The sequence below is a fragment of the Artemia sp. Qi Xiang Cuo genome, chromosome 5 (genome assembly GCF_049724085.1).
Source record: "Artemia sp. Qi Xiang Cuo chromosome 5, ASM4972408v1, whole genome shotgun sequence".
Lineage (NCBI taxonomy): Eukaryota > Metazoa > Arthropoda > Branchiopoda > Anostraca > Artemiidae > Artemia > Artemia sp. Qi Xiang Cuo.
In genome coordinates, this window is record NC_142798.1 from 37,160,117 (window position 1) to 37,172,363 (window position 12,247).

Here is a 12,247-nt window from a genome sequence, read left to right on the forward strand (position 1 = left end):
TTTTTTGATTTGTTCATCTTTTTTCACCCAAGTTGAACAGCGAGCAATAAAACTAAATAAGCTGATTATGGCCATGGTTGCAAGAGTTCAAAAATATTCTTTCAACTCACGACTTCTTATAAATACTCTTAACTTAGAATCGTTGATCTGAGGTAAATTTTTCATCTGTGTCAAAAACAAATACTGATTGAAGGTATTTTTCCCAGTTTTTATCATGCAAAACTCGAAACAAACTAAAACTGTTGTTGCTCTTTCAATAAATCGTCAATTTAAGCAGTTCAAATATCATTTCAGACATTGTGAGGTCGTTTTATGATGCAAGAAAATGTTTATGGAAATGAACACTTTGAAATCCTCTATATTCTCCAAATATTCTGCCGCTTCGTGACATACTGAGTCACTTGAAAGACGGAAAGTGATAATTCTTATACCAAGATTCAAACTAAAAAAAAGCAAAAATTTTGCAACGAGAGAGGCTGAAAACTAGAGCACAGGGATGGAATAACTGAGGAAATAACAAATCACGAGTAATCACGCGAGATGGATCTTAAAAATAAGTAAATAAAAAAAAAACAAGTTTTCTCAACTGACAGTAAGGAGCAACATTATAACTTAGAATGAACAAAAATTGTTTCTTATATAATGCGGACTGCCCCCTCCTCAATCCCTCACTCTTCATGCTAAATTTTTTAAGCACTTTAAAAAAGAATCTTATTCTAAATAATGGCTTTTGTGTTTCAAGGAGTCATTCTTAAATAATTGGAATAAAAAGTCAAATTATAGCGTAAAGAGCAAGGTATTGAAGATGAGGAAGCCCCTTATATACGGAATAACTTCTGTTTGTTTCTGTTCGGTCTGTTCAAATTTTAATGTTGCTCCTCACCTTCAGTTGAAAAAAAATATCTTAATTTCTGATCCTTTTTCTAATAATGTGTAAGTATTAGAAAAACACTGGCATTCAATTTTTGTATGCCAAAGATTTGGTCCCTTAACTTCCAAGGGAATTTTCGTTCCACCTGGTCGAGAAATCTCCTATATAAGTTTCTTGATCTGTAACTAAATGAAATGTAACTATGAGTCGATAATTAATAGCTGCCACAGTACACTGGTTATCAGACTCTTCCGCAACTCGAGGATGGCGTGTAGCGTCATTTTTGGTAACACATTCCTGCGGTAAGAATGTTCAAAGCATGGATAAAACTTTTTACTTTATTTAAGTTTTTACTAAAATTAATAGTGAACATGTTCAATTTTAGATAAAAAAAGTTGCGGTGAAAAAATAATTTAGGGGATTTTTGAAAAGTTTTAGAAACTCTAGAAAACTACGGCAGATAAAAATAAATAGTTTTCAGCCCTCCATATCAGAAACTGAATAAAATAAATTTTTAACCAGTGCATATAAATTCGCCTTTATAGTACTAAAGAAGTAGGTTTTTTTCACACAAAAACAGCGTTTTTAGGTACTGTTTCCGTATTATGGTTGATGAAGTCACAACATCACGCTAAAATGCCTCAATATTTAGAGTGAATAATTTCAGGTACATCTGTAAAGACAATAGCTTCAATCGCAACTACCAGCAATGGCAGCTATTGTAAAAATTGAAATTGTTACTATTATAATTGTTACCATTCCTGATTCCATTTCAAATGATACTTCTTTTACATATGACATTTTATTTTATATGTGGTTTAAGTTTCAGTTACTATGGGTTATGGCTCGATGAAATATTGTGTAATTCTATTATTTTTTTTATTTAGTATGGTATGAAACTACAGATGTTCAGAAGTCTATACGGCCGTTTCTAAGAAACCATGTGCCTTCTAGTCTTCGATACATTTCTCCAAACATTATTGAACTCGATGCTATTTTGGAAAATCTAAAGCTAAGTAAGTTTAAATCATGTTCCGTTGAATTTTGAAGGTTATGAGTCTTTTCAACGTTTTGTCGGGAGGACCTTGAGAATTTGAATGTTTAAGTTTTAAATTTTCAATCTCTTCGATTCTAAATAAAGAAAGAGAGAGCGAGCGAGCGAGCAAGAGAGAGAGAGAGAGAGAGAGAGAGAGAGAGAGAGAGAGAGAGAGAGAGAGAGAGAGAGAGAGAGAGAGAGAGAGAGAGAGAGAGAGAGAGAGAGAGAGAGAGAGAGAGAGAGAGAGAGAGAGAGAGAGAGAGAGAGAGAGAGAGAGAGAGAGAGAGAGAGAGAGAGAGAGAGAGAGAGAGAGAGAGAGAGAGAGAGAGAGAGAGAGAGAGAGAGAGAGAGAGAGAGAGAGAGAGAGAGAGAGAGAGAGAGAGAGAGAGAGAGAGAGAGAGAGAGAGAGAGAGAGAGAGAGAGAGAGAGAGAGAGAGAGAGAGAGAGAGAGAGAGAGAGAGAGAGAGAGAGAGAGAGAGAGAGAGAGAGAGAGAGAGAGAGAGAGAGAGAGAGAGAGAGAGAGAGAGAGAGAGAGAGAGAGAGAGAGAGAGAGAGAGAGAGAGAGAGAGAGAGAGAGAGAGAGAGAGAGAGAGAGAGAGAGAGAGAGGGAGAGAGAGAGAGAGAGAGAGAGAGTGATAGAGAGAGAGAGAGTGAGAGTGAGAGCGAGAGAGAGTGAGTGAGTGAGTGAGAGTGTGTGTGAGTGAGAGAGAGAGAGTGAGAGAGAGAGAGAGAGAGAGAGAGAGAGAGAGAGAGAGAGAGACAGAGATAGAGAGAGAGAGAGAGAGAGAGAGAGAGAGAGAGAGAGAGAGAGAGAGAGAGAGAGAGAGAGAGAGAGAGAGAGAGAGAGAGAGAGAGAGAGAGAGAGAGAGAGAGAGAGAGAGAGAGAGACAGACAGACAGACACACACACAGACAGAGACAGAGAGGGGGAAAGAGAGAGGGAGAGAGATAAACTTTTCTGATTGATGGTCCTAAGCAAATTAAGCTGAAAACACAGAAATTTTACGAATTATAATTTTGGAACCAAGTTAATAGACATAGACTAGAAAAATTCCAAAAATATTGGCTAAACAAAGACAAAAAATTCGATGTTCAAGGGGTGTAATCCCCCCCCCCCGAAATAAAACTTAAAAACTGACAATGGTGTGAGGGATGAAGCCTGAGTGAGTTAAATTTCTAATTAAAGAGCTGGCAAAGCCTGCTCTTTTGCTAGTACATGTAAAATCAGTTTTGTGCATGTACATATTTCGTGGGCGCGTAAAGATAAACTAAATCACGTTCATTGATACTTGAAAGGTCACTATTGCGTCTACAGGCGAGCGTTGGAAGGTAATGGTGTATCTGCTTCAGATGTAAAAATCGTGGGCAAATAAACAATACAATGTTCATGTATGGCCCTTGCTGTTCTTCGAAAATGTGCCTTATACATTTTGAAATGTTAAGAGTTTTTCTATTTCTTGTTTGATCTTGTAAATAGCTTGATTGTAACATGTTTTCAAAGGGGCACATAAGCACTATCATAGGCAGTGGCACTCTATAATGGCTAGAAATATTAGTGGAAATTTTAAGGGAGCTTATTCAATTCAAATTAAAAGTTCTAGTGCACCTTTTAAGAGTAAAAAGAGATTGGAAAGCAAGCAGCCCTTCTTGCAAGTCCATTTATTTTCCAAACACACCCAGTCAGAATTTTGAGACATCCATTTTGTTGGGCATGGTAGAACGGCCAAGCAACTATGTTTCTCTAAGGATATTCTGTATGTCAGCCCCACAATTACGCTATTGACCTATTACTCTTTAACTAATTATTGCTTTAAAAATAAAGCAAAAGCACTGTATACAGGGGTGGGTTTAAAGCTTTGACACTTCTAGGCCAAAGCGTTTTTGCCGCTCCGTTTTGGCGAGATTTTGGTGAAATTCCCGGAAATTCGGAGATATGAGAACACTGAAAAGAACGCAACTGATGACCCAAAAGTAATGAAAGAGAGAGAGAGAGGGGTGATGCTGAACTCTCAGCTGTCATTCTTGGGAAACATCTGACAGTTTATAAGTGGTCACGGGATTCCTGTGTTGCTTCAAAATCCCTTTCCCTTTTGCTTCAAAAATCCCTTTTTGATGTGACTAGGCAGTGTGGCGGCAGAGTGTACCAGACACTTTGACGTTAAATCACATCATGCTAAAAATACATGCTCAGACTGGGGGAAACCATTCGATTGTGATATGTACGAAGAAAGGTTATCTTATAAAATCACTTTAACAAGACACCAAAGAACTCATACTGGTAAAAGCCTTTCGACTGTTTTGATTTATATTGAAACGTTTCCCCTCTAGATCATAAGCAAACCTAAGAACTCGTACTGAGGGAAAAAATTTTGAGTGCGATGTATGCAAGACACCCTATACCCAAAGCTCCAGTTTAATGTGGCACAATTCATGTATAAGATTATTAATAGAGTCAAGATGCATACCAACCTCTCCTTAGTATTCTTATTTCCTCTCTTTTCCTTATTATTATTTTCTATGTTGTTTCCCTGCTTATTGTCTTTCATTTCCTTATAAGACAATTAGAAAAGGTCACATCTGAAAATGTGAATTCTTTCATATCTAAGATAAACAAAGAAAATTAAACGATGTTCTACTTAAGCATCATTATAAGACGGGGTATTAGCTCTTAGAAAACATTTAGTCGCCTCTGTTGTTGAAATTGAGGTGTTTAAGCACTAAATGTAAACTAAACAAACAAAAAGCTATGATTATGCTAACGTTGCCTGGGAGTAATTAATATTAATTTCTGTAGCTTAAAATTTACTGGTTTATTTAAAAATTATATCAAAATGGAACAATGAGACAAACCCCCTAAATGAGACAAAATTATAGGGGAGTATAAAAAACTCGCAGTGGCCCCAGTTGCGTGATAGATCATGAAAAATAGCGTTTTCCAGCATTTTCATTAGCAAAAAGAAAACAAAACCACCTCTAGATTTTGAAAAATACCTCTTCTGTGCCTTCATTAAAAAGAAGAAGAAAAATGTTTGCCCCCATATTTTCGTATATGGAAACTCTTAAAATTATTAACAAAGTGACCTATCTAAGCTGCTTACATAGCTGGACAGCAGATAGCCATTGAAGCATCATCAATACCGATCACAATGCTCTATCATCTTTATGTACAAACAAACCCATAAAGAAAACACAAGGGAAAGGCCTGAGGCTACTAAAAACGTACAGTTGAGCTTGACAAAATGCTAGGACATTACAATTTAGATAATTTCGTTGAACTAGTTCATTTTTTGGGAAGTTTTTTTTTTTATTTTACTCTTTAGCTTCTTTTGTCACCCCGAGTATGCCGCCAAGGAGCCTTTCCTTTCCTGTCCTCCTAGATCTTGCTCTGCCTCATAGCGGTAATCGTATAGCGATGATAACTTTTGTAGCAAATTATTTTAGCTGCAGACACATGGAATATACATTGTTTTACTTAATAGTTGGTAAAAGGTTACAATTTTCTGCATTTTAAGCTAACTTCTTCTTAGATTTTAACCATCAAATTATTTAAAAACTTCAGTATCCTGATTGTTTTTCTTATTTAGTTTTTTTTTACTGGTGAAATCCTTTGCTCAGAAGATCTGAAAATTATTCATAAAGCTCTTTCAATTTTAAAATTGAAAATGAAGTGAACGTCAGAAATGCTTGTGGCAGTAGCTTCTTCCTCAATGTCCATGTACTATTAAAGATGTTTGCTACGATACCAGTTTCTGTCAGCACTGCTGAAAGGAGCTTTTATACCATGAGAAGATTGAAAAATGGCTTTGTGATTTCTTGACAAAGACCTTTTAAATTGTATGAGGCTGTATAGTTGTATGTGGTCTATTTAAAGTCGCTGTTCCTGAGACTCTTGACGAACTTAGAAAAATTTAGGTTGGGATGGTTATAAAAGTCCTCTTACAAAGCTTTATATATAAGCAGGATCACTCTATTCCAAATAGGTTAAAGAAGTTATTTAGTAAAACTCTTCCAATCAGCGCCCAAATTTCTAACACAAGATTCTCAAAAAAATGCCCATAAGACCACAAATTCTGCTTTTGTCAGGAACGGCAGGATTTTCTCCAGACTGCAGAATTCCGGCCAAACATACAGCCTATTGCTACCTGAGCTCAGGGGAAAAAACATCCTAAACTGTCTGAAAAATTGAAGTAAGATGCTGCCAAAAAGACCTAGTTCTCTATTAGCATTAGCCCGTAGATTTATAGTGATGGAATAAAAAGTTAGATGCAATTATATGCAACTTTTATACATAATTTTTCTTTGTCTTTATTTGTATATTCACATATATAACGTATATTAAACTCCACAGAAAAGGTTGATACACGTCTATCCGGAAAAGACTTATTTGAATCCGTTTCTGAGTGCTGCAAAGAAATGCTGGATGTCATTCCAAACATTTTGGTCACAATGGGGCAACATGGAATTGCGGTATGTTTTTCGATGGTTCTTCACTTGTCAAATTTAAAACAACAAATTGTTTGTAGGCTTTTAAATCTCTAGTTGGTTAAATCTCTTTATTTTTTTCAAGTCTAAGGTATAGCAAGCCCTCTCCCCACTCTTCCAAAAACAGTAAAATTGAAAATTTCTTTTTGATAGCCTATGCATGGTGTTAACAATTTTTCTTGTAGTCATAAGTGGAGGAAATAGGCTAGGCCTTTACTTAATGTTCATTACCCATTCCCCTATCTTCTATTCAGTCGTTGTCATTCTCGTATGTGGTACACGGCAGAAACGCAGGTACACGACAGGAATTTATTTATAACAGCGCTACCACCTTATTTCAAAAACGTCGTTTCCAAACTAAAAGCACTTGAGGTTCAAACACAACTAATTATGCGCTTGAAAAAAGAGAAAAAAACAAGAAAGAAGGAATATTTCCTCAAAAAAGTAGCTATAATATTTTGTTGTTTATAAATCTGGAATTGGCTCCAGCCCCCTAAACCTCCACCGAGAAAATTTGAAATTTTCTTAGGGGCAAACTGTGAACTTTCTAAGGAACAGATGGAAGATTTTAGAGGCCAAGTGAGCTATGCCTAATTTTCAGAATCAAAGGGGAAACTACCTAGAGACAGAAAATTGCGATAACACTTATTATTAAAGACTTAGGTACTAGTCGGTTATATTCTACACACTCGTGAAGTGAAGTTTGGTGAATGCTAATGAAATAAAACAAAATATGATAAAAATATAATACTTTAGAAAAAAAATTTGGGCTATATATTTGCAAATTAGGGGGGGGGGGGTAAAGCATAGCATATATTAAATACGTAACGTAATGAAACCAAAATACCAACTAAATACTTAAATAAAATATAGCTATAATTTATTTTCCAACCAAGCCAAAGCTAATTGTCTGGTATAAAGAAGTTGCTTGACCAGTTTCTTGTCTCATGTTTGCGTCATTCGTGATCGAAATTCTCGACTGTGTATTATATAACCGACAAGTACCAAGACTTACACAGAGTAACAGCAAGTAATGGAAATTGCACTGATGTCCAACGTTGCTACAACTACAGCTGTAGAGGTAGTGAAATTTCTGCTTTCATGAGGTTTTCTACTCATAAATATTTTAAAAATACTTATTTAATGGACTACCCGAAATTTGTGACTAAAAAATTGCAATTTTCTCATTTAAATATGCGAGGAAAATATGCGAGCAAAACGATGAAATGTAGAAATTGCCTGACTAAAATATGTAAAACTTTTGAAGATGAAAATAACAAACTGATAAAGATATAAATGATTCGTGGGGAAAGTATCTTATTTATAATATCAAAACTCGAAGGTTTTTTTTATCAAATAATATGCTATCGACAATTACAATGTCGATTTTGTTCCTATATCCGTCCTTAAGACGCTTCAATTCTATACACTAACAATAGCTGTGTGATTATGATTTCAACAAGAACTAGCATGAAGAACTGTTTTTATTTGTTTTCTTTTCGTATTTAATATCATATTCAGAGTTCTACTAAATATTCATTCCTTCAATTTTTAAAGTGTAATTTCCTTTCATTTCAAGCTTGATATTTTATTTAGTATTTGTATTTTGAAGGCTATGACGAGAGGAGGGGATCCAATATATTTTCCACCACCAAAAGTTGACCCTGCGGACATTGTAAGCGTTTCTGGAGCCGGTGACTGGTAAGTTGTAAATATATTTTTGCTTAAACAAGATTTGCAGAAAGAAAAAATCTAATGATTTCACCTATTATAATGGATCCTTAAATATGCATCTGTATAAATCCTTATAAATCTCAAAATAAATCCAGGATACCAGATGGATATATGGAGATGAAGATACTTCTAGAAATTGCAAAATGTAGTTTCTACCTATTTTTGCCTTTAGGATTCTGATTGGGGCTGTACCTCTTTTTTTATTTAAAGTAAATTCGTGGCAACATGAATAGCATGATGATGCACTGCAAGTCTTTGAAATTGAGTAACTACCAATTGGAAGGTTAATTCACCCAAAAAACAAACATTAATTCTCTAGAGACAACATTGCTCCAAGATACAAAATCACTGTTGAGAATATTTATCAAACAGTCCGTGGTAATATAGAATTTTTTAGAGCTTTATTTAACGGATTTAATTTATTAGAAGCGTCATAGAAGTTAGTTGCACTGGTGTATAACTGTGCATAATCTGACGAGGAGGAGAGTCAGTGGATCTGTTTCTATGAGTGGGCGGGGGCCTGAAGCCTCAAAACTACGTTTGCAGGACATAATACTTTTATAGCTTTTATTGAGCATTAAGATGGATAAAGAAGAAAAAGGGGGAGGGATTAAAGAATTCCCCTAACCTACCATCATTCTAAGGAATATTTCTTGATTAAGCCTGTAGCGTGAGTGCTGCGAGGTGATAGTTCCCTTCTTATTGCAGAACTGTTGTAGGTGTAGCACAAAAAATTACATCCATAAGCGTACCTGCAAACAGAGAAGAAGGGTTGGAAGATCCCCTATAAAAAAGATTTGCTCAAAGAACACTCATGATCGAAGGATTGTTGTACAAATAGTCTGGAACCTGAAAGAAAAATAGAGGCGAGAGAAGGTGCATCACAGTTCCCCTCACACTTAAGGGATCCCAGGATGAAACAGTTCATAGTAAAAAGCAACATTTGTCAACAGATACCATAATTCTAAAGACAAAGTTATCCTGAACAAAAGCGGTACTAACTAGTGTTGGGCGATATTTTGATTAATTGATATATCGATATTGTTACTTTCGATATTCGATATATCGATATTTCGGATCAGTTTTTTGCTATCTCATACATTTGCCGAAGTTCAGTGACCTAAATGGTAAATAAAGGTTATTTTATATAGCTTTTTTTTTTCAAAATTCAAATAATATAATATCAAACAATAAAAATAAATTTCGATTACATAAATGAATATAATAAAAACCCAGATTTGAAATTGTTTGGGCTCAGGACAAGAGAAAAATAAACTACTGACTATTTAAAAACAGCAGCATGTCAATGTTTTTCCCTGAGAGTCGGTTCCACCGTTCATAATTACCTGACCAGCCTTGGAAAACATTCTTCTAGAAGGGACACTGGTAACGAGCACAGACATGAATTTCATTGCAACTTCGTACAGGTGTTTTTGGGACCCCATAGCACGAGACTTCCACCACTTGAGTGGACACGTTTCTCTTGAAACTATTGGCTCCCTATTGAAAGTTTGCATAGCCATGAGATATTCAGCTTCTGTCGAAGCATGTCCTGCATTGACTATAAGGACTTCATCGCGTGAACCCCACAAACTGGCATGATTCTGATATGACTGCATCGTAGGGACTGCGATGGTGCTTGTATCTTCTGATTAAGATTCAACAGCCAGCAAGGCCAAATCTATCTCGTTTGCAATTTTGCTCTTAAATTGTAGATCGTCAGGTGAAATATATATTTTCTTGAAACACGGGTCAAGATATGTGGCAATTGCGACAAAGGCTTATAAACCTACAATGCATTTTCTTAACCACAGCCTTTCGAGGGTCCTCAGTCAAATTTAAAAACCCACCAAAATTTAACTGAGCTAGGTGGCGTCTCAAATCTCGGACAAAGCTAGAAGTTTTGAGATGGGATATGTCTTTTAGATGGGAACTCCATAGTTGTCCCTTCAAAGGGTGTAAGCATCGCAATCACGTTTGAATAACACCCCACTCACTATCAGTGAGTATGAGGTCCACTTTACCGAGAAGCGCAAGCAAGCGCTTGTTACCGACTCTTTCAAATCTTGTAGACTACGCAACATAGTGAGAAGCGAATTCCATCAAGTGGTCATATCAGATTTTAGTTTTTTGGTGCAAACATTGTCAATAGGGATTTGAACCTGGCGCAACTTGTCGGTAGCTACAACACTACGTCTGATAAATCTGACTGTGTTTATAGCCTTTTTGATATTAGGCAAAAATTCAACAGTATAATTAATAGAACCCCCACATCAAATGTAGAATGTATACGAAGCCCGAAACATGTGTCCCTCCTGTATCTACGTGGAATGCGGCATCCTTTACGGTTCAAACTACATTTGCTCCATTATCAGTCACTACAGCATCAACCTTTTCCTTGATCCCTCGCTGAGTCGCAATTTTCATAAGGTGAGGCTCAATAGCATCAGCAGTATATATGTATATATATATATATATATATATATATATATATATATATATATATATATATATATATATATATATATATATATATATATATATATATATATATATATATATATATATATATATATATATATATATATATATATATATATATGTATATATATATATATATATATATATATATATATATATATATATATATATATATATATATATATATATATATATATATATATATATATATATATATATATATATATATATATATATATATATATATATATATATATATATATATATATATATATGTACAATTAAGCTAGATTACCTTATCTTAATAAATGTGTGACAGATATTTCCTTTTCCCTGGCAGAATTTTTCAGACAGAGAAAATTCACTCTGTCTGATCGGCTAGTTTAGCTTTGATAACATTCAAAATCCGAACTTTTCATTATAACATCATTTGTTGTGAACTTTTCATTCTCAGTTGGTAATAATTCACACGAAATGACTCGGGAGCCGGAATTGAATTCTTGCAAAAAAGATGCCAGGGTAAGATGTAAGATAAGGATAAATAAAATCAATTATAGATGAAAGAATTGAAACCTGCAAAGAATCTCGAAGATGTATGCTAAAATTTTGGAGAATTTTCATGTGGTGGATTTTCTGCTGGGAATTTAGGGGGTTAGAGACCCCTACAAAATATCGGCTTCGATAATACTTTTCGATATTCGATATCCATATTTTGTCCGATATATCGATATATCAATATCGATATCAAATATCGCCCAACACTTGACCATTTGAAGAGTTTGGAGTCTGTTGCAGTCGCTGCAGTTGAGTCAATACTTGGATTGGTCCAAGTAGAGATGGAGCTTTTAAACTAAACAAACCTAATGCGAATGTCTATAAATCTAATAAAACAAACATAATTGTTTTGCTTATTTATTCCCTTGTTCCGCCCTTGCTTTAGAAGTTGTTTGTTTAAATGTAACTGTTAGTTTTGTATTTATCTCTCGTATATGCTGTATTATGCAACTTATAATATGTAAGTTGTTTTTTGTCTTTCTGTTTTCAACAGGAGAAGAAATCTCCTGTTGAAATAAAAATTTTCGGTATTTATTTATACTGTTTCCACTTTCTCGTTCAAACTTTTTTATCCGTCTACCTTCGGTTTTGCAACATCTACCTTGACCTTTTTTCTTTTAGTTTTGCGGCTGGTTATATATCGGGTATTCTTCAGAACTTTTCTACCGATCAGAGCCTTCACCTCGGAACGGAAGCAGCCAAATTGTCACTATTGGACTTTCCAGCAGTTCCAGAAAGTATAACACCTGATTTGTTAAAATCACAATAAAGAAATACATTCCTTCCTTCTGAATTGTACATGAAGATGGTCTCCCACTTTTTATATGTGGAATGTGTTTTGTTAATAAACGGTGTTATCGACACTTATCATTGTAAAAAGCAATATGTGTCAAAATATCTACCCATGAAGGTTTGACGATAAATCCAAGGCAAAATAATAATACATGGCAGCATAAGTAAATTGCATGAAAACGCGGTAAAATCAACGGCCGTGGTAACTGTCAAGTGAGAAAAGATCGCAATTTGAAGCTAATTCAGGAATAGTAACTGTCATTTTCGTTAAACCTTCAATGGTAAAAGTTTACTACG

General features: G+C 34.9%; 2 protein-coding genes across 5 annotated transcripts in view; one reads left to right on the forward strand and one right to left on the reverse strand.

Annotated features, from left to right (window-relative positions):
* LOC148952099 (uncharacterized) overlaps positions 1-12,021 on the forward strand; it is a 644,245-nt gene extending 632,224 nt beyond the window's left edge. For both annotated transcript variants that reach the window (XM_089089541.1, XM_089089542.1), the window contains 4 exons: positions 1,759-1,887; positions 6,255-6,373; positions 8,001-8,089; positions 11,780-12,021. In XM_089089541.1, the coding sequence (XP_088945667.1) occupies positions 1,759-1,887; positions 6,255-6,373; positions 8,001-8,089; positions 11,780-11,927 (485 nt within the window). In that variant the 3' untranslated portion in view covers positions 11,928-12,021. The remainder of the gene's footprint in view (positions 1-1,758; positions 1,888-6,254; positions 6,374-8,000; positions 8,090-11,779) is intronic.
* Positions 8,739-12,247, reverse strand: part of LOC148952103 (exonuclease 3'-5' domain-containing protein 2-like) — a 190,928-nt gene continuing 187,419 nt past the window's right edge. For all 3 annotated transcript variants that reach the window (XM_089089545.1, XM_089089543.1, XM_089089544.1), the window contains exon 11: positions 8,739-8,874. In XM_089089545.1, the coding sequence (XP_088945671.1) occupies positions 8,822-8,874 (53 nt within the window). In that variant the 3' untranslated portion in view covers positions 8,739-8,821. The remainder of the gene's footprint in view (positions 8,875-12,247) is intronic.